General features: G+C 34.6%; 1 protein-coding gene across 7 annotated transcripts in view; it reads right to left on the bottom strand.

The window, feature by feature from the left end:
- The window catches only part of NBEA (neurobeachin), a 517,855-nt gene that overhangs the window by 390,492 nt on the left and 104,923 nt on the right, over positions 1-22,440 (bottom strand). For all 7 annotated transcript variants that reach the window (XM_054837772.1, XM_054837762.1, XM_054837753.1 and 4 more), the window contains exons 3-7: positions 20,809-20,909; positions 20,463-20,558; positions 16,560-16,681; positions 8,841-8,967; positions 1,582-1,701 (exon numbers count right to left, since the gene is read on the bottom strand). In XM_054837772.1, coding sequence (XP_054693747.1) covers positions 1,582-1,701; positions 8,841-8,967; positions 16,560-16,681; positions 20,463-20,558; positions 20,809-20,909 — 566 coding nt within the window. The remainder of the gene's footprint in view (positions 1-1,581; positions 1,702-8,840; positions 8,968-16,559; positions 16,682-20,462; positions 20,559-20,808; positions 20,910-22,440) is intronic.

Here is a 22,440-nt window from a genome sequence, read left to right on the forward strand (position 1 = left end):
CTCTGGAATTTAGCAGAAGACAGTTAATTTCCTTAAGTACAAAAGAACTTCCTTATCCTATACAGGCAGTCAGAAACAACTGAGAATTATATTATAAATAAGAAATAACAGAAGTGTAGCAAGCTGATGAATCAAGCAACTCTGAAAGCCTAGCTTCAGCTGAAGGCAAAGCACAAGAGAATCACTTTGTCTGCCTCCCCCATTCAAAACTCTGAGCCAGAAAAAGTGCCTATTTTCTGCACCATTAGGTGTAGACTCTCAAACCCTCCAAAGCAGAAGGTACGAAAAGAGAGCACACAAAAAAATTACAATCTGTTTAGATTTCATTAAAAGAATTTAAATATAAAAAATATGAAAACAGATGCATTTCCTGTAAGAATATACCGTTAATTTGAACTCAGACCAATTAACAGATACAGGTGTATTTACAGGTATACATGCAGTCTTCTCCAGGTAAAAATGACTGCTTTCTGGCTGTGGGACAAGCAGGTGCAAGATCACCGTGTCTTTGCTCTGAGCTGACTAATGCTATGCAACTGTACATCTCTCAATACCTTTTAACTGGTTCGAATGGCCATAAGGGAGGACATCTCTCTGTAAAAGTTTACTACCCAAGAAAATTGCTCAGTATTTCAGGGATGTAATTCTGTAGCAGTTAATTTGTACTTGCTAACAATATTAATTAAATATTAATACCTTAATACTTAGCACAGCATTTTTAATATTGGTCAACTGCCTGTTTGCTAATGTCAAGTCAAACAATTAAAGGCAAAATATACTTATTACTGGGAGACAGATGTAAGAACTCTGACTTTGCTAAATACTATAAATCTCTTGACACTTCTCCATGCTTCTGTTTTCTAGCTTTTAGTTTTTGTCTATCTATCTATCTTGCTGGTATAAAACTGTAAACTCTGCATAGAAGAAATGACCTCTTACTATACTTACACAGTGCTTAAAGCAATATGACTGATCATAGTTCAGGCTACTCAGTTCTACTGCAATTAAAAAACCTACTTAAAATATAAAGTTCAATAATGCAAAAAGCATAGGAATCTTTTAATCATTAACAAATATCTCCTCTTGAATCGAACACAGTACTTAATGTGATACAAAAATGAGTACTTTTATAGACATTAGCAATACGCATGGTCATTTGGCAGAATCAATCAGTTTTTCTTAAGGACTTTTCTCAAGTTAAATCTGTAAAATGTGTAACTCGACCATCTTTTCCTATGGAAAAGCTAAGTATTAATCCATTGTTATCAGTATCCTCTATATGATATCATGTATTAAAAATATTATCTGTAACTGTATCTCCAAACAAAATCTCTGAAAATATCATTTAAGTAGCTATGTAAAATACAGCCCCCCCCAAATCCCCAATATTCTGAAAAAATATTAATATATAAAATCAATAATATTACATTTTATTAAGTAAGGAAGAGAGATTAAAGGAGAAAGTTTAAAAAAAAAAAGAAAATTTGCAAAGATCTAGAGAAAACAAACATAGTACCTTTTTTCTTTTTCAATTTACTTTAAAATGAAAATCTGTGAGACAGGAAAAAAATAAAATCTTACATCATTCGTGTTAACATGCCAGGCCATGTCACCATAGGATACCAGCTGACCATTCACGTAACATCGTATTTCACTGTTTCTCCATCGATTATAGATGTGTACGATGCTTATCATGTACCACTGGAAAGACATGGAAAAACAGTATATAGTGGCAGGTTTTGTGCTATAAAACATAAAGTTAATGAATGGCATTAAAAATAAGTGACCAGTCTTGTCAAGTTATACAAACAGATGAATCCTTGCAAACTCATATAATTAAAAGGCAAGTCAGTGGAACTTCAAGTCCAGTCAGCAGAACCGTGCCTAAATGTAATGATGTACCTACCTGCATCCCTTTATGGGATTAGAGCCAAAAATGCATACATACAATTAAAAAGTTCAATACACTTCCATTCCTGAAAGTGTAATTTAATTTAAACACTTATAAGCTGTAACACAAAACACAACTGAGTTCTGATGGGAAATCCAGTTCTACGTGCACTTACCTTAACAAATTCATATCACACATCTCTGCTTTTTCTCATAGGTCTCTGTCAGAAATTATTAAATAAAAGGAAAAAATTCACAACAGCAAATTTTACAGCCCGGTTTAAGATGTCATTCTGATTGCTTCATATGATTTTCTTCCTCTGTTCTTTATCATCCCACCAATTTCTGGACAAATATCATATCATTAAAAATGCATTATATAATCAAACAGAGAAAGCATCACAGTAAAATGCTTTCAAGTACAACTATGGTGATTTTCAAATAATCTGTTCAACAGGAATTGTTATGTCTGTGATGGGTAAGTTCAAGAAGAAAACCTTAAGTTTCCATTAAAATTGAACCTTTAAAATCATCTAAGACTAGGAATGGAAATTTAATCTCTAAGATCTGCAAATAAACTCATACTTAACTATAGTGGGTGTCTGAATTATTCCAGTATAGGCACAAACCAGACAAAAATGGACATACTGGAGAAAGTCCAGAGAAGGCCACAAAGACAATTAAGTGATTGAAGCCTCTGACACATGAGAAGAGGCTGAGATATGGGTCTGTTTAGCCAGGAGAAGAGAAGGCTCAGGGGGATCTTATCCATGTGTGTAAATACTTGATGCACAGGGAATAAAGAAGATGGAGACAGAGATTCCTCACTAGTATCCAGTGACAGGACCAGAGGCAACGGGCACACATTGAAATACAGGAAACTCCATTTAGACATGTATAAGAAGGGTGGTAGTAAGCAGTAAGGATGGTCAAATACTAGCACAGGTTGCTCAGAGAAACTGTGGAGTCTCCTTACTTGGAGATGTTCAAAACCTGACTGGACGACACCCAGAGCAACCCGATCTCGGTGTCCTTTCTTTGAACGGGGGGTGACACTAGGCTGTCTCAGCACATCCCTTTCCAGTCTTATTGATTCTGTGAAACAGTCAGCTCATCTGTCTTGAAAACAGCAGCTCATATTTTAATAATTTGGAATAGTAATTTACACTTTACTTGTCTTCCCTTTCTTGGTATCTGTTTCAATTATCATCTTTTGAATTTATGTTCGGCTAAGTCTTGTTTTTTCAAAGCAGAGAACTTCTGCATCCCTCGGGGCATTATTTTAATGTCACTTGGTGACTGTCTCTGAGCTGGAGTAAGTAGATACAGAGCCTACTAATATAAAAATCTGCCTCTCTCTATCAGAGAAAATAAAACCGAAAAGTCATCACATGTTGATTTTTAAATAAGACAGAGCACAGAATTACAAATTAAAAAAGCATACAGCAAAATATGTTTTGACAATAATCGTTGCCATAGTCCTTGAATTGAGCTGTATTCTGTTACATATCTATATTATCTATATATATTAGAATACATATATTTTTTCACAACTGTTTCCAGGTCTTTAAAAATATATTTTCATTTTTCCTCCCTTAAAATCTACAGTTAACAGAAAGGGGAAAAGCTCTAGTAATCATACAATAGTACATAAAAGTATCTCACTTACTGCATATCCAAGTAAACAGATTTATTGGGCAATACTAGATTAAGGACACACTGCTACAGCTTTGGCTTCTGAAGTCACACGTGGCCAGCCTAATTTCTTTTTTCCAGGCAGTCATGGACAAAGTATTTTTTGTAGGCTACTCTCCTCACCCCCAAAAAAATCAAAAAAGAAACCCACAATTCAATAAGCAAATTTTGTTCCTCATTTTGTAGGCAGATTCTATTTCAGAAAAGAACATCCACCATAAATTCAATAAAATATTCATAACTCAAAATCTAGAGGCGTAACTGGTGACTATGCTAATCAGAAACTAAGTGCAAACTGCATGACTGGAGCTCTGCTTTCACCAACACTTCTTTTCCAAAGCTTCCACACCACCTAACATAAAGCTCTTGGAAGAAAAATTCCCTTGTCCTCTTTCATTCAAAGGTTAATTTACCAATAATCTCCACCAAGTGATGATGATATTAAATACTTTCATCCCAACAGCAGGTGTTCTTTGCAATAGCACTATTTAAAGTTGCACCTTTAATAATTCTTTACTCATATTTCCAGTTCTGATACTTTTGCAGCAGAAATCAGCTGACAGCCATAAGCCCCAAGTTTTATCCATGTATCTATCTCTGATTTTTCTTTTGCAGTGCTGTAAGAGCATTTCTGACAACATATCAGTTTGTAAGACTGTCCCTGCGTGTAGCTTATGCTTAGTAGATGACTCATTCATTTGGAAATAAATAGTTCATTACTTTTGTTTAAACACTGTCCACAGAGCCTATAAGGAACTAAAATGAGCAATGCTATCTTGGGAGAGCTTTGGCATCCATGTAAAATTTTAGGAAAGTTATATAATCTACTTTTTATAATCTTTTCTTTCTCCCCCATGTTAACCCCCATTCATGCACATGCAGCTTATCTTAGCTCAAGTCTCATTTCTTCCATGCAACTTTTTTGAATCTTTAGCATTGCTGCTGTCGGAGCACTACCTGTGTCTGTTACTCTGACCCACAAGGCAAGCTCTACAAAAAACACTGAGCTTTTCTTTACTTGAATACTCATGCACACACACACACATATGCACATAGACTCTATCCCAGCTTATTATCATAACTAACCTCCTGCACTTGAATGAACTAAATTTACATTTTAAACTATAATTTCTTTTTAACTGGGGAAGTATTCAAATACTGAAAAATGGTTTACTCTTTGTGTCATATTTGTAACTAGTATCAATCTAGATAAAATGAGTAACATAGGTTATCAAAGCTAGTTCCTAAAATAGAGGACGACAAACTCCACTGAGTTGAGTCCACAACACGTTCTCATCAACAGGAAAATAAAGATCCTTCTGAGATTTCTGCTTGCTCGCTTGCTTCGTATCCTTCCATCCCTGCATTTTAACAAATAAAAGTTCTCTTATTGCATGATAGTATAATTTCTTTAAGGCTTTCAGAGGAGTATAATGCCTAAAGTTCTTGGGGAATCCACGCAGCATGTATCAACTGGCTCACAAACCTATGCTTATGCACAATAAGAATCCTTCAAATATTTCAACAGAAGTGGGGGACAAGACTTCAGGTGCAATATTGCATTGCTTTGTCCCCGATAGGTTTATCTAGGTATTTTCTAATCCTTCTTTTCCTTCTTTCTAGCTTCTACCCCATTTTGATGGTTAAGAAATCAGGCATGATAATACGTAATTCTAAATATCAGCAAAGCCTTTTCCTAAAGTTTGTATAATTTTCCACCAGCCTTTTGTTTGACAAAATAGATTATATACCACAATTAAAAGTTTGGCAAATTTCATATTCAAATTTCTTTGGAACTTTGGAGTGCCTACTGTAAGGTCCTGGCAATTAATTACTATCTTTTATATTGATTTCTATATCTCTTCTACTGACATTTCCATTTGAGACACTTCCTCTGACTCATTCCTATTGACTCGTCTTGCAGTAAACAATGATGCAATTAATTCATTTAGCTTTTTTGTTATGATACTATATTCTTCAAGGGCTTCTATTAAGCCTTAGTCATCTAATTGTCCCTATAGACTGGAAAAAAAATTGAATTGTCTTATCATTTTACATATAATTCACTCTAACTTATACTTTTCTAAGTATTCTTCATTTTGATACAACTTCCACTTTCTGAATAACTTCTTTCGACTTCCAATGGTCTCTACTTTGCTACTTTTCTGTTCTCAGGTGCACTGTGAGGAACTTCTAAACTTCCAGTTGGAATTTTTTGACTGATAGTATATTTGCTCTTAGCCTTTTGTATCTTTGCCTTTAAGTAATTTCCATAGCACTGTCAAACACCTCCATCTCTTAACTGCTTCTCTCATTTTCTTTTTTTTTTTTTTTAAAGAAGTGAGGGCAGTTCTTTGCAGTTCCTTTAAAAATAAAAATAGAAAATCCTGTATATCCAAGCATATCCTGCATTTTTCAAGACAAAGTAAAGCAAGAGTCAACCTCTGAGCTCTCTAAAAATTTCAAAAAGAAATAAATCCAAATGCTTCTGGTATTTAAAAGTTTGAACTCTCGTCCCAGTAAGATGCCACCCAGTTATAGCAAAGTAATGTAAGCTTCTTTATATTAGTATGCTTTCTGATCTTTCCCAGTTCATCACAGATGCTATAACCATCCTTATGTGGCTAATAATTTAATCTGAGTAGTATGGTTTTCCTACTTAGTTACTGATTTTCAGGTCACAGAAACTCTGCTATTTATTGTTAAAATGGACTTATTTATCTGATTAGGTTAAGTCTTTAACACAGGGCATCACTGCTCTATTGGCAAGACCTACCCCACTGTCACTCGTAACTGTGAGTACAATTTGCCATGAGTGCCCACTGATGGTCAAGCCAACCAAAGCTTATGATTCTGTGATTCTATGATTTATGGTACTTCTAATCATACTCTATCATGTCGGTAACCTCATTTAAAATAGACATTCCAGTTTCTGTTTTATTTTTTAGATACACAGAAGCAGGGATATATGTATGTCTCATAATTTCCTATTACCTATGTCTCATTTATGTGAATGTTCTTTGCTGATGTTGTGCAGGTGTTTTGTTGATTTCTCTCCTGTTCTGTATCTGAGGACATGGTTTTCAGGACTTTACTACTGCACAATGAACCAAACCAAGTTGTATAATCTTGCACACAATTTTTCTTCAAGTTGAAAAATTCCCCTTTTTTAAAAAAAAAAATAAATAAATTAAAATTTGAAGCCAGTAAAACAATTTTCTTTTAAGTTCATCTGGCAGTCTCCTTCCCTATATTATTTTCTCAAAAATGCACCAAGACCATGCCTCTCTGCTATAACAAGAGGTTTTTTAGGTAGTACTCAAAGACACTTCTGATAACAGCCAGTCAATTTTGTATACTTCTGAAATCTTTCAAGCTTAATCACCCACTGCTGAGTAAGTCACATTCTTACTCCATAGCACAGTACAGAGAGATGAGGCATCACACACAAAGTAGTTCCAAAATGTGGAACTTATTTCAGTCTGTACTACAATTAGCATAGGCGCTCAGGATTAGAAACACCAAATAAAGCTGTTTGCTCTTGACTACCGTGCTTTCCTGTTCATACTTTTACAAGGATTGATGCTGAGGCTGGAACTCAAGGGAATGAAAATTACTGGGGCTTACTAATACACAAAAATTTCGCTTTGGCGTTGCAAAAAGCAGTATAGACATATTAAATGCAACACTACCAAAGCTAGTTTAGCTCTATTGAGAAGTCAGTCTATTTTACTACACCCACATTTTCTATTTGGGGATATAATGACCAAATTTCTCCATGTTTTTTTTTTTTTATAAATAGTTGCTTTCATTATGTTGTTAAAATACACTAATTAAAACCTAAAGTATCCACTTAACATGCCTTAAAGTTTTAAATTAATATTGCATATTATACATATTTGAATGGTGTCATATGACATAGTTAACAGTGGGAAGATCTTCACATGAACATAGTATCATTCTGATCTGCCTACATAAAGCTTTGATCAGGTGGCTTGAATATATAATTTAACTGTGATTTAAGTAGAACAGAAAGAGCTAAAATTTTCCAGGGATGGCATGAAGGAAGTTGGTCATTCATAATAAAAATTATCAAAAGAATATCTTGCTAAAATATAACAAGTAAAGAAATGATCAGCTAGATCCCAAAAGCTAGTTATCAATAACATAATCCAAAAGTTATGAATTTCATATTTTCCTAGGTTGAGTGTTTATCAGTAGCACCAGACATGCTACTTTAAGAGAAAACTGAACTGTCATAAAAACTCTTTTCTGGCTATAGAAGTAAATAAAATTTGCAAAATAGAATTGATTCATTTCAATACACTCAGCAGATATGTGTTTATAAGGCTTTATACATCCCTGAGTAATATGCCAGAAAAAGACATTACTATGTTTTAAAAAAACACAAGTGACCTCAAAGCTACATGACAGAATTAGAATCAGTGATTCTGAATAACAAATACCAAGAAAAATAGTAGAACATAAAGCTGATGAGTGAACAATGGCAATCCCTCCCTAAGAGATTGGTTTCTCAAAACAAAACAAGTACTGAAATTCAATATACAAATTCTAAGGCCATAAAAAAAAGAAATGAGCTTCACAGCAAAATATATACAGGCTGTTATCAATGACAAACACATAATGTTCACTGTACGGAAAAGTCAATGCTTCAGTCAACTAACTGAAATATTGAAGCCAGCAGAATCATTGTTCTCCTAGGACTACTAGGCATAGAGTAGAAATGAACATTAATATGATCTAGAGAAATAATCCAGATTTACTATGAAAAATGAGAAATCCCAAAACACCACTGACACAGAAGAAAGTTCAGAGCCTTATATCTCCCAGCAATAGACAACAAAACTCTAGTGTTGCCAGCAAAATTATCAAAGACATTGGCAGCAAAGATACTAAGTATGGAGTGTTCAGAAATAGAATGGCGGCCTTTTCAACATAAAATATAACTGTTTTACAAATACTCAAAATTCTTCTCTATCTGAAGCTAATTAAGTTGTATTTTTAAAAACAGGTTGATTTTATAGAAGTGTTACTTTATAAATTAATACATGTTTCGTGAATTGATTCTCATCTGTAACTGACATAAAACTTGTTTTTGGTCTGTAACCTGACCATCAGAGAAATTATAGATTATTAGTAACACTATGGCACTAAAAGGTTTTTAGCACTTCTTCCCAGAAGCACTTTGTCACATTTGCAATGTTATTATTTATTGTGAATACCACATTGCTTACCTTGCGTGGCTGAAAATCATACTTCACACAGTGCTGGAAGCCTTTGCCTTTTGATTTCAGTGATGTAACTATTAAGCAGTTGCCAACAAAATGAGCAGAATACCCAACACCTTTGCTAGTGCGGAAACTGAAAAGAAAGAATTATTAATGAAATTGGAAAAAGGAGAAAAACTGTAAAATAAAACAAGGTCCAAACACTACTTTAAATTGCCATGAGAAAGAAAATAAATGAATATCTGGAATGGTGAACCCAATTTCCTTTATATCCTCTCTCCCATTTCTTTGGAGGGAGCTACTAACCTTCATCACTAACTTGATTCCAGGCTACATTCTAAAAATCAGTACTCTTTTTTTTCTTTTTTCTCTTTACAGAAATCCAAGATGGTAAATATTGTATCTATCAGTTTCCCCCCTCAGTTTCCTAATTCATCATTATTTAAAATAAGACATCTGATTTAAGTTGTATAGAAAAATCCGTCACAGAAAAAATGTGAGATGCCTTGCAATTTTATGGGTTTGGGAGACTAATGTGGCCAGTATGACATACAAGTTTGGATTCTTCCATGCAGAAGAATTATTTATTTTTCAAGACTTATGATTAAGTTAGGCTAATGATCTATGAAGCTTTAATCATCTGAGTTGTGGATTTATTTTTGGCAAATTGATAAAGGACTACAATTTTAACAAAGTAAGTTTAGTGAGGGTTTCCAGCTTTCCTGTGACAAATATCGTAAAGACAGATAATGCAGAAAGCTCATACGTTTCTCTACTTAGATTTGAAAACAAAAGCATTGTAAAGAGAAAATCTGGACTTCTTAAAAGACATTTTGCAAAAGCAGCTGGTGGAAATTAATGAATGACATTACATAGAGCATTTTTTAAAAGGTAAGTCCAGATCTACAGCTATTTCACTTATTCCCTTCTACAAAGTTAAGTATAATAAAGAGAAGTCTGCTATCATTAACATGGAGCACACTTTATACAGCTTTTAGTCTTTTTTTTTTTTTTTAACTCATTACTAATCAGGTTCTAAAAATAACCAATGGCTGAAATACAAGGTCTAAATGATGAACTTCATCCATAAATTCTGAAACGCAGCTTTTCAAGTATAAAAAAAAAGACATTATTAATTTTGAACATTTGCATATACTCCTGTCGCCCACTAATTAACATGTACTCATTTCCTTAATGTAGGGAACTTATAAAATAATTTCATATTTTTACAATAATGATGTTTTAAATGTTTTGATTGTTGCAACATATAATCAAACATTTTTACCAGGTTTTTCATTGTAACATTAAGAGATGAAAGGCACATGCAAATACTCAGTTCAGATTTCATCTTACTTAATAGCTGCTGAAATTCTACAACTTTTATCTACCCCACTATATAAACAAAGTCTTGATTTCAATATGCAGAAAAATTACATAGTTATAGACCTAATTCCATCTTCAGAAATCTACAGTTAAATCTGTATGTGTATATTAATGGAGAGAATAAGATTTTCCTCTTTCCTCACTGTCAAAAATATAGTTAATAAACCACACCCTTCTGAAAAAAAAAAATAAACACCTTACAAGATAGGTGGTGTGACTAGGCCCTGAGGTGGCCAGAGCTTAGATGTTCTTCTCCTGTGAGGGAATTTTTAAAGCAGGTCAAAAACACACACTCAAATTCTAGAAAGCTGCTTTTGTTATAATTAATTGGAATACTTCTATTAAATGTGAAAAACAGAGTGATCAGGTCAAACAGAACAGGAGCAATAACATCTATAGACAACTCTTCTCCACCCCAATGGGTCCTTGTGCTGAGGTCCTTACTTCCAGTCTTGATTTCGGTCGTCTTATGAGTTGCAGCACACTATGCAGCCTTATGAACTCTGATCATCAAGGTGGTTGTACTGGCTTTGAGGCATGGCTTGGTCTGCTCTTTCCCTTTAGCAACCTTGAAGGTGCTTCGGAAGTTTTATTTTCCCAGATTCAGGGTGTGGTTTCCTCATTCTTCTAATTGCCTCTATACGTAGTACACAATCCTCTCTCCCCACCAGCTGCTGTGCTGGAAAGGAGCATTATTCCCTGCCACAGCCCTTTGTACACTCTTAAATAAACCTAAAAAACCCCTCTCTAAATAAACATAAGATATAATCTAAGAATGAAGAGAAAAATTACATACTGTCCATCACCACTGACCTCAACAGTGAAGATAATTTCTAACACTGCCATTCTCCTATGTCTTTTGAAGACTATTTTAAACACGGCTCATTTCAATGATCTGGCTTTCACAATGACCCCATAAGCAGCTATACCCAACAAAAGGAACAGTGAAGAGCCTTGTGGAACCTTACTCATATACATATATAACCTGTATATCCATATACACAAATAACCGGCATGACCACAGTACTAAATTTTGTACAAGAACATGAAGGTTAAAAACCTTAAAATACAGTTTCTACAATAAGAACAACTGAACGTGCTTGTGGGCTAGTTTGAGACTCTGATTTACCTCCTTGGGGCTTTATGCCACTCAGAGAACTTTTCACCAGGTAGTTGCATCTCTCACAATGCCAAATTTGTTTCTCAGCAACATACGTCATCTCTACAAGTTAAAATACTTTTGGCTAACAGAATCCCATTCTGAAGGAGACTGACAAAAATACACAGATTCTCTATGTTCTGACATACGGTGTAGAATTATTTGATTAGAGGTGTCAAATAAAATGTATTTTGTTTAAATTACCAACAGCCAATCATTGTAAATACCATCATGTTTTCACCTGATAAAACGTCATTAAAATTGTGTAAAATGTATCCTACTACTTTGAACAGGAGCTAGTAAGTATTTGGGGCTGATTTTGTTACGATTATGGTCAAACCAAACTGTTCCTGAAATTTTAAACACTGAATTGTCCTTACATGTGCAACTTCCTGGAGTTCAGCATATGAAGAAAAGAAAGCAATGAAATAATAAAAAAAAAATAGCTCATTTCTTAGCCAAAGTCTTCTCTTCATTTTTGGAATGGAATGAATGATTTTCTAAACATGAAACTTAGCCAAGATTTTACTTTTTCTTGCCCAAATGAATTAACATTCTAATACAACGGTAGTTGAGAAATAGAACTGAAGTATGTTCTCTGTTTACCTCAACATTGTAATATATAGATTATGCTAATCTTCACATTTTATTTCTTGCCAAAGGTAAAGTAGGCTAGGAGTGGTCTCTAGGATACCGCACAGAAATTCTCTTACCAGTTACCTTCACATGCAGAACTTGCCACATCCAAAGACAAAATGCACAGAGACAACAAGAACAGTACTGTCAACAGCCATATGGTTTTATGAGCCTTTAACTACCTCCCATAGCAGCTGGTGTACAATTTTACTACAGATCGTTCATAAAACCCTTATGTTTGATTTCAGCCAGTTTCTCAAAGCAGCTACTGGATGTTATTACACTTCAATAGCAGGTAAGCATTCTTCCATCCATTGGTGAAACTGTTTAGTGATTCCAGTTTCTGTAGCTTAGGATTTTACGAGCAATTTAACATATGATCATAGAACTGAGATTGACACTATATTAATTCATTCTTGCCTGAAGAAAAAAAAAAAAAGAGTTTATTTTCTACTAACTTAGGAATTCCATTATGTGCTTTTGTAACTGTTCTGCATTATCTCTATTATTATTAGCTCTAGAGAAGGACTGAAAAGTCTAGACAGTTTGCTTTGTGGGTTTGTTTTTTTATTTTTCTTGTCCCTACATCAGTAAAAATAAAATTTAGAATGCTTTTTCAGAAGTTTTAGCTATTCTTCCATTAAATGCTTATGGAAGCACTTGGATGTTTTAAGGACAGAAAGCAACAATTACGACAATCCAGCCTCAGTTCACCCTCTAATTCCTTTACAGAGCCCAATACACAATTTGAAAGCAAGCAGCTCTTAAAACAAACAAACAAACAACCCCCCCCCAAAAACAAACAAACAAAAAACCCCCCCCAAAAAACCCCACCAAAACCAATCTTAATATCTGGATTGATTTTATCTAATTAGTGGTAACATAATGGACACAAAGTGAAATTGATAAACTTTTTCACTGTGAGGGTAGACAAAGACTAGTACAGGTTTCCCAGTGAGGTTGCGATGTCTCCATTTGTGAAGATATTCAAAAACATGGCTGGAGAAGGTCCTGAGAAACCTGCTCTAGCTGATGCTGCTTTCAGCATCTCTGCTTCAAAAGAATCCTCTTTGAAGTTGTGCATGCTACTAGGTTATTGCTTTTAAAATAAAGATTGCTTAAAAGACAGATGACTTTTAAGAAGAAACTATAAAGAAAGAGTTCATTTATATGAAACATTTTTCACCTAGTTAAACAGAAAAATATATTGTAGTCCCAAAAACCACATTAAAAGAAAACAAATCTTTGTGTTGGTATCTTCCTCTTGGTGGTGGTTGTGTGTGACTCACCCTTTCGTGTGGCAAAGTCTAAAATGTGTGTAAAGAAGGTTAGATGGATGAATCAGTTTGGATATTCTTTCCTTTTAATTATTAATTATGGCTTGGTTTAAGCCACTATATAAAAATGACAAGTATTTGCATTTTTCCTAATTCCCTTATGACATTGGCATATTCTTTTTCTCTCATGTGTATTACATGTGCGTTAGATTTACACAGACTCAATTTTGGCTTTTGATTTCTGTAAGACTGACTTCTTTCTGTGGCTCACGTGAAGCACTTGCAAAGTTCCACCTTGTTAGTCACAGAAGTTGTTTTTCCCACTCTTGATAAATACTCTCCTTTTACAGATATTCCATAACAGATAACGTAAGAAAGTGAGACACTGAACTATAATTACACATTTGTGTGTGCAAGCGTGTGTGTGTGAGATAACAAGTCAGTCATTCGGCGTGAATATGCCCAAAGATTACTTGAAAAGTCTGTGCATGAAGCAAAATACCTATGTTTACTAGAGAGGTTACCCTTTATACCCTACTATAAGAGACCTGAAACTCCATATGTTTTGGGGCTATACTTTCTTTCCGAGTTTCCAAGCTGCAACAACAAAATATAGAAGACATAATTTTGGTATGTTCTGGGTTATGAAAATAGAAAAAACATGCAAACGTATAAAGCATGCATCAACCATGGGGACAGATATAGAAAACAAAATGTTTTCTTACTCTGCTAGACTCTTTATTCTAACCAATCTAATAAACAGATATTATATTAAGTTACTATAGGTAAATCATACTGCCAGTGGACATTTTTTAAGCAAACATGAAATGTTACAGTTGTAGCTAATAAGAAGTATGTTAATAAAAAATATTCTTTAGAGTATAATGTTAAGGTGAGACCTAGAATTCTTCTGAAGGAAGAAATTCACGTTTCTTTAATCACTCAAAGGGCAGCTTTACAAGTTTTATTCATTAATATGTTCAAAAACAAATACTCTAATCAAGGAAAATCTGTTTATTAAAGACAGATGTCTGAGTATATGTGGCAATTACTCTAAGCTATATCACTTCTTTGTAGTAAAGTAAGTACAGGGTAGAGAAACGGTCTAAATCAATATACATAAAAAAGGAACCAGAAGTAAATTCCCGCTGACACAGATAAATATAAAGTATCCATACATATTCAGGAAAGCTTAAGACACTGAGGATTTTAAACTATTTCAGTGCAAAAAAAATATGCTAAAAAGCATGCTCAAAAATCTTAGAATTCAATAAGAATCATAATGACATCATACTAAACATCAGAACTACATCTGATGTAAAAGCTAGAGAGCAACTGTTTACAAGGACATGTAGCGATAGGATGAGGGGTAATGGGTTTAAGCTGAAAGAGGGTCGATTTAGATTAAATGCTAGGAAAAAGTTCTTCTGTATGAGGGTGGTGAGGCACTGGAACAGGTTGCCCAGAGAAGTTGTGGCTGCCCCCTCCCTGGAAGTGTTCAAGGCCAGGCTGGATGGGGCTTTGAGCAACCTGGTCTAGTGGAGGGTGTCCCTGCCCATGGCAGGGGGGTTGGAACTAGATGATCTTTGAGGTCCCTTCCAACCCAAACCATTCTATGATTCTGTGATCATGGCAAGAAGTATGTATTAAAAAAATAATAATCAAACATCTGAAGTTATTCTAACCTAATGCCATTGCTGCTTCTACATTATATTGGAATTGGAAGAGATCATATTCATCACTCAGGTTAAAGGTGGTACATTGCTAACCATAAGAAAAGCAGCATACACCATGAGCTGTACAACTTGGGAGTATGCTTTTCCTGTTCTGAGGCAATAACAAATTCTCCAATCAAATACACCACCTAAAGTTGCCAATTCTGAAACATAAATTCTGGGTGAGAAACAAATGATCATGTTAAATTCCTGTATGCATGTCCAATCCTGTAATTGCATTTGTTATTGTCCTTGACAGACTGAAAAAATAAATAAAATATACATCATACTATTAAACATAGCTATAGCCAACAGCTTGAAAAAATCTCCACGGTAAAATAACTATAGCACTTAGCAGAAAATGGACACACGGAGAAGTATTATGCCAGATGGTAATTTAGAGAAAATATATTAATTTTTTTCTTCAGAATAAACCTAAATTATTTTTAACCAGATATTTGTTCCATAAAAAATATGAATTATTTTGGGTTTCCAAGTAAATGCACAGATAAGATTTTTATGTATTGATAGTACAAGTACCTTCCTGAGACCACATCTACTGGTCCTCTCCTCAGCTGACTACTAAAAACTTCTGCTCTTTAGACTACATGGAATGACTACAAAGTGGGAAACATTACTTTTCCTTACTTCCCTCCTTGTGCTACTCCTGTTTTCCTGAGCTGATAAAACTTCATAGATTTCACTTATGCCCTATCCTCATCTGTCTGCACAGCTGATACACAGTCTTTTGGAATATCACAAAAGCTAAGTGTACTAAATAGCAAATACATAAAGAATGAAGAAGTGCTGAAGAAAATACCAGCATGTTCTGACACAACAGAAGGTTCTTTATTTTCTTCATTCCTTCTTTTCTTCAGCTAGAGAACCATACTTGAGCAGATACATAATTAATTTCTGAAGTGAAAAAACTATTTTTGTGATTGAAGAATAGGACAAACATTTTTACTATTACAGTATAATTTCTAAATATCAGAGGGCTTTTTTAAGGATGTAACTATTATTTCTATTTTCATCACAACAGCAAACCTAAGTAAACTAAAATTGTCTCTCCTGCAATGAATGTATTATGAAATGCAGCTTCCATTTTTGGGAACAGGTGATCAACGAGCCATTTTTATATTCACAGGCATACTTTCTATTACCTCTAGCTAATGTGCAAACAGTGCGCTCTGAGTACAACAGATTTGTTTTATAATACTGAAATCCACTGAGAATCTTAAACACCAAACAGAAAATATGAAAATATTCTCAGTTTACAGCTCCAAGAAATCATGTATTTTAAAATTTCTAAAGAAACCACCACACTAGATTTTATGGTTTATCTACAAGGCACGATGTCTTGCATCCATGCATTTATAAACTGCAAAGCAAGAAGGACAGATGACCTAGTAAGAGTTTTTATACAGTAAGGAGCCATTAAAATCTGCAGATGTTTGAGGGCGGAAAGCATGTCAGAAACTAAAAACAATGAGAAAGATTAACTGTTACTAGGAAGCCAAAACAAACCGTAACTGCAGCGTTATAAATTACTTACCAATAAAGATAGGGTTTATCCTTATCTACATTGATATTGTTTAGTGGATCCATACGAAACCAGGTGTTCAGAGTAAACCCATTTTGATAAGGCCACTTAGCAATAGGAGGCAATGCAATTGCCTGGAAGAGGAAAGAGGGGAAAGAAAAAAAAAGGAAATAGCAGGTCAAAAAAATGAATTTTTTAAGAAGTATTGTCAAAGGGACTTCCTAAAATCCTGTCATCCTAGATCTGCACACCTGTTTAACTTTCAAATATTAAATAAGAATATGAAAAAACCCCCTTCAAATAGTGCTTTAATTTTTAACTATATAAATTCTACCGAGAGGACATGAAATTAAGTTTGTGAACAGACAATATTAAAAGAAAAAAAGAAAAATTACTTCTGCAGAAATTAAACTATAAATTCAGCTTTCAGTAAGTATTCAACTCATGAATAGACTTAAACATTAAGATCAAATTAATCTCAACAGATAGTACAATAGAGAGTCACTGTTAAAATTACAGCATAAAAAAGGTTGTTCTCTGAGATTTAAGAGCACTATTAGGTTTTTTTTCCTATGAACACTTAGTAAGGTAAGAGACTGAACATTTTACCTCCTTCTCAGTTAAATACATAGTAAGGCATGGCCTGTGAAGAAATTTGATTTTTCAATATTTTATTATTATGGGCTGACTGATGAAGAGGTTTCAGAGAACTCTTTATCCCTGGGCAAGGCCCTGAATACCTGAGCTAACTCTGAAGTTAGGAACTCTTTAGGGAGGAAATCAGACAAGATGAATTTCAGAGGTCACTTAGAAAGTCAGTTTTTTTCTATGATATCACTAAAAGATAATACATTTTCCCCCTTGGTATGATAACTATACAAAAAATGAAGCAATTTTTAAAATTTAAGAAAGTCAGTGTTTGTAATAACTTAGAGATTACTGTAGTTGGCACTCGTTACAATAAAGTCTTTCTCCCTCCATCAGACAAAATATAGAATATCTTACACAAAAGTAGCATAACAGTGTTAAAGTAGCCTTTAATAGCTTTCTTGAAATGTTATATATGAATGCAAAGCAGAAGAAAATAATTTTATAAATAACAATAGCATGCTATTTCTAAGTGTATTTAATTTATATTTTTTCAGTTTCAGTAAGATAATTTAAACTCTTACTACACTTTAAAATAATAAAGACTAGTTAATAAATCCTTGCTCTGAAGGTATTGTGTTCTTATCAAAGCTATCGGTGATATCAGCTGAACACTGGCACAGGTTGCCCAGAGAGGTCATGAAATCTCCATCCTTGGAGATGCTCAAAAGCCATCTGGACATGGTCCTGGGCAGCCTGCTCTAGGTGGCTCTGCTCCAGCATAGGGGGGTTGGCTGAGATGACCTCCAGAGATCCCTTCCAGCCTCAACCCTTCCATGATTCTGTGTGATACTTGTGAGTTACCACTGGAAATATTTTTTCAGGAGTGCTCAAATCTTATACTGTCCTGATTCATACCAAAGACTACAAAGTATTGTAGCAAATTCATGCACTGCTTAAAATGAGAATGGACATGAGTCTTTGGGCAACAGAGTCAGAATAATCACTCTAAGATTCGATGCCAATGCAGTAAAGTGTGTTTAAAAAAAAAAAAAAAGTACAGAGTGGGACTGACTTTTCATTATTTTTATACGTAAGGTAATTGTTGGAAGAGTTTTAAGAGCAGAGAAATAGATAATTACGAATAATAGGGAACTATCATTCTTAGGGAACAGTAAATTTTATAATTACAGAAATGTGTTCAGATTATGCTAGTATTTGACTAGACAAAAGAAATAATACCAATTCTGCTACTGGCCTGGTACCAACTGCTCAGTACAAAACATTTCAAGGAACTCCTTTGGGATATCACTCCTGCCTCCTGAGAGGGAGTTCCCTCCCTGAAACAGAAAAATTACTACTTGATGACTAACAGAAACAATACCTGGGAATACTACCACCATCACAAGGTGTCCTCCTAACCGAGTGACTAATGTGCTGCTTATACAGGCTGGCAGAGATGTAACACGGTACTGGGAAGAGCCTTTCAGGTGGGATAGTGAAGCAGATCTCAGCAGCAGATCAGCAGACTGGTGCAGCAGACTTTTGGCTCTTTCATACTACCACTGAAGTCTTGGTTATACAAGGAGCATGCACCCAACTTTAAAGAGGGTCAATCTGATATTTATCATGCCAGGTAAACATTATGCTGCTTCTCTGTCTAATGTCATCACTGTGCATCACACCTGAAAACCCGAACTCAGCGCTAGTAAACTAGGTCCTACCCATTCCCTTTCTTCTAATGAAGACCTTCGTGTTTGGGCCATTTTATAAGTAATTGCCCTTGGTCCACTTCAGAGGATGACTCCTCTCCAGAATTTCACGGTGTAATCCAACATGCACTACTCAAGAAATGTAAATTTGAAAGTCATATTTCTTGATTTACAGGTGCATAGTCAAGGATGAGTGGTATGTGAAACAAGATCCTAACCAAGAAAAGAGAAATGCCTATTGTGCATTTCAATCAAGAAACTTTATGCCCCTGTAAAACTGTCAGTACTGAGAACTTAATTTTAAATATGATTTCCAATAATTGATGCACCTCTTTGGACAGGGAGGAATATTTGAAATTCTTCCCCTGCAAAACTTCTTTTGAAGCTCTAATACAAAATTAAATTTAAGAGAGACATTTCACCAGGGTTTGCCTCTGAAGCCCAGAAATGTCAAAGCAGTATGTGTCATTGTAGACATTCATATTCTGCAACAGCTGTCTTGCTGCTGCATGTACTTTTAGGACAGGTTAACTGTGCTTTTGATTTAGCAGTAGCAAATGAAACTCTTTCTTTCAAAACTCAGTAATTAATTCCTTACACAATCCACCCCATGCATTTTGCTGACACATCTGTTTGTGCAGCTGAATATCAAACAAGATCAGGGAAGTGATCTAGCCAAAAATAACCCAGGTGAAAAACAGTGATTTTCAGCCAGTTTATTTCCCTGATGCAATCCACCACACCAACAGCTGTATTCACAAAGAAGACGAGGTGGTGGTTTATGCTTGAAGAAAACGATCAGTGCTATTGGGGGAAATACAAGTAGAATAGCCCAAAAGAAGCTCCTTCCACCCTTCCTGCACTGGCATGAAAAGGCAGGGATCCTAGGATTACTTCCCCTTAAAAGATTCCACCATGAGCATATACTATTCCACACCAGAATGGAACTGAACCTGAAAATATGGATTTCTCATTTTTAAGCATTTCTATGTACTGCCCTAATAATCATATTTATAAATCTGTATCCAATATTCGAATTTATTTGTAGGTTTTTCTGAGCATACATGCAGTGAATGGAAGAGAGACTATTCATTTGAGGAGGTTTAGAAAGGAATACAATTTCATCGTTGTAAGTTATCTCAAAAAGTAAAACCAAAAGATGACTGCATTTAAATCACTGCCTTGAGGGAAAGGAAACAGCTGATGGAGTTCAGACAAAAAGAAAAAGATACAATAAAATTTGTGACTATGCTGTCACTGTAAACTGTGATGATATGCACAAGCTCATCCCTATATTTTCCTCAAGCCTCTACTTTATATAATATCAATTACATTATTAAAATAAAATAATATTGTTCTTTGGAATTTTCAGTTTTCACTTTTATGATCATTTCCCCAGACACAAATCCGTTATTTGACATTCCATCCTCACAAGTGCAAGTTCTCAACACTACAACTACCTTGCAAACCTATGGAAGGCAAGGTCTACGCTACTCAACCATGTACTTCCCCTCTCATTTCCTTTTCAAGAATTTCCAAAACCAAATGAAAGGAAATGCGAATGAGGAGCAATTTATTTGTTCCTCAAGTTGTAGTATTTTGATTGAAAACTTACTGCAGCACTACAGCCTGGAAAGTTGAAAAAGGTATCGGGCCCATGTCTCTGTGGCATCTGATTAAGGACTGATAACAATTTAACCGCGTGTCTTGGCTGTGAAAACAAGAAAATTGCACAAAAGTCAATACAACCATTTTTGTACTCTCTAGGCTACAACAGAAAGTGGATGGTTTTCAAACAACACAGCAAATTAACTCTAAAGTAGTTAGCAAAAATACTTCATAAACATGTTCAATCAACATTAAAAAATAAAAAATCAAGTTTATATGTCCCAGGAGACAATTTATGTTAACGTCAGGCTCTAATGGAATGACACTTAATGTTTTATCTGATCACAGCTTACCCAGATTCCATTTTCGCCTCGAAGCATGCTGAACAAAAGCTTCAACTCTTTGACAGTGATGCTGTAGCTGGCAAGAACCCCCAACATATCAACTAGAAGATCTTCAAAGGAAAATAAAGTTATTCTGAACTCTGAATTTAATTGTTTTGACAAAAAAGCTGAAAAAGTTAGTACCTTTAAAATTAAGTGTATTCACAAATTCTAAAAATTAAACTTACTTGCCTTAAATATTTTACGAAGGATTTAATATTCTCATGATTTTAGTTATTTTAAAAATAAATGTACATATGCAGTTTTAGATTTTGCATCACATTTTGAACAAAGTATCTATTAAATTTCTGAAGAATTAATTCTTCCCATTTCACAACATTCATCATACATTGTGAACTTCTTGCTTGCCCCTTTCTGTTACATACTTTTGGGATAAGGGTTTCTTCATTCCTTTGAAGTTAGTATTTTTAAAAAATTTCTGACCTAGAAGGTGCTTGACATTATTCTGTAACTTAAACACAGCACATTATACTTAGAGCTTGTATGGTTCCCACAGTTTTGCTACAGTGATAATGCTTCCAATTTTTACCAGAATGAAAGGCCGGGAAAAACAAACAAAAAAACCCCCACCAAAATCATAGTGAGAAAACAATAAAAGACCACAATATAAAGAACTGATCAAAACAGCTAACGAATGTATGTAATACAGCTTTCATTAAAACATCTCAAACCCCATAAACTTTTAAAATAACAGCATTACATAGCCTGCCTTTCAGAGAACGTCAGGTTTAAAATATGCTTGGATCTTTATTTTAAGACACAGAATTTCATTTTAAGAATTTGTTAACTTGTAAGATGCTGGACCTCGCCTTATACTCTACACTTTCTTCTGGAATAATATACACTACTAAGAATTACTACTGCTTCTAGCAAGAGGAAAAACAATTTGCTTGTCTTCACAGATGTAGCGTAAGAAATTGAATTCAGAGATCAAGCACTGAAGTACAGAGTTTCTAAAACAAAAAAAGCTGTGACACAGTAGAATCAGCATTAACAAACTTTTTGCATCTGCCCAACAATCAGAAAATTCCCCCTATAAAACTTGTAGAAGACATGAATATCAAATTATATCTTATTTGCAGGACTCCACGCTCTCCTTGTTCATTAGTGAAAGGATGACTCTTACAGGTGCTGACAAAGAGTAGCCTTAAACAGCATCCATCCTTTCCGAGGACATTTCACATGGATATTTTGTTTTAAAACAATTTTTTTTTCCTCTGAAAATCCCTATGTACATGTTTTTGAGTAAAACCATCAATATCTGTGTAACTTGTTCCACCATGAAACCAACCTCTGGTCCTCAGTAAGCAAAAGGCATGTGTGAAGAATTAAACATTATTTAATTTATAGGAGATATAGTAAGCTGTTCAGTGAGTGAAACTGCATGTCAGGAAAGGCAAAAGAAAAACACTGTAACTTGCAGACATTTTCACCGTAAGAGCCGAATATATTCCTAATGTTCAAGTGTAGACTCTTTTTTTCTCTTTCTTTAAAAGAAGAGTTTATTTAATCTTCCCTTTAAAATTAGTGTCATGTATTTGTGACAGAATTTCTTAAGGGCAAGCAAAATAAAGCAAAGAA

Source organism: Grus americana, chromosome 1, assembly GCF_028858705.1.
Source record: "Grus americana isolate bGruAme1 chromosome 1, bGruAme1.mat, whole genome shotgun sequence".
Lineage (NCBI taxonomy): Eukaryota > Metazoa > Chordata > Aves > Gruiformes > Gruidae > Grus > Grus americana.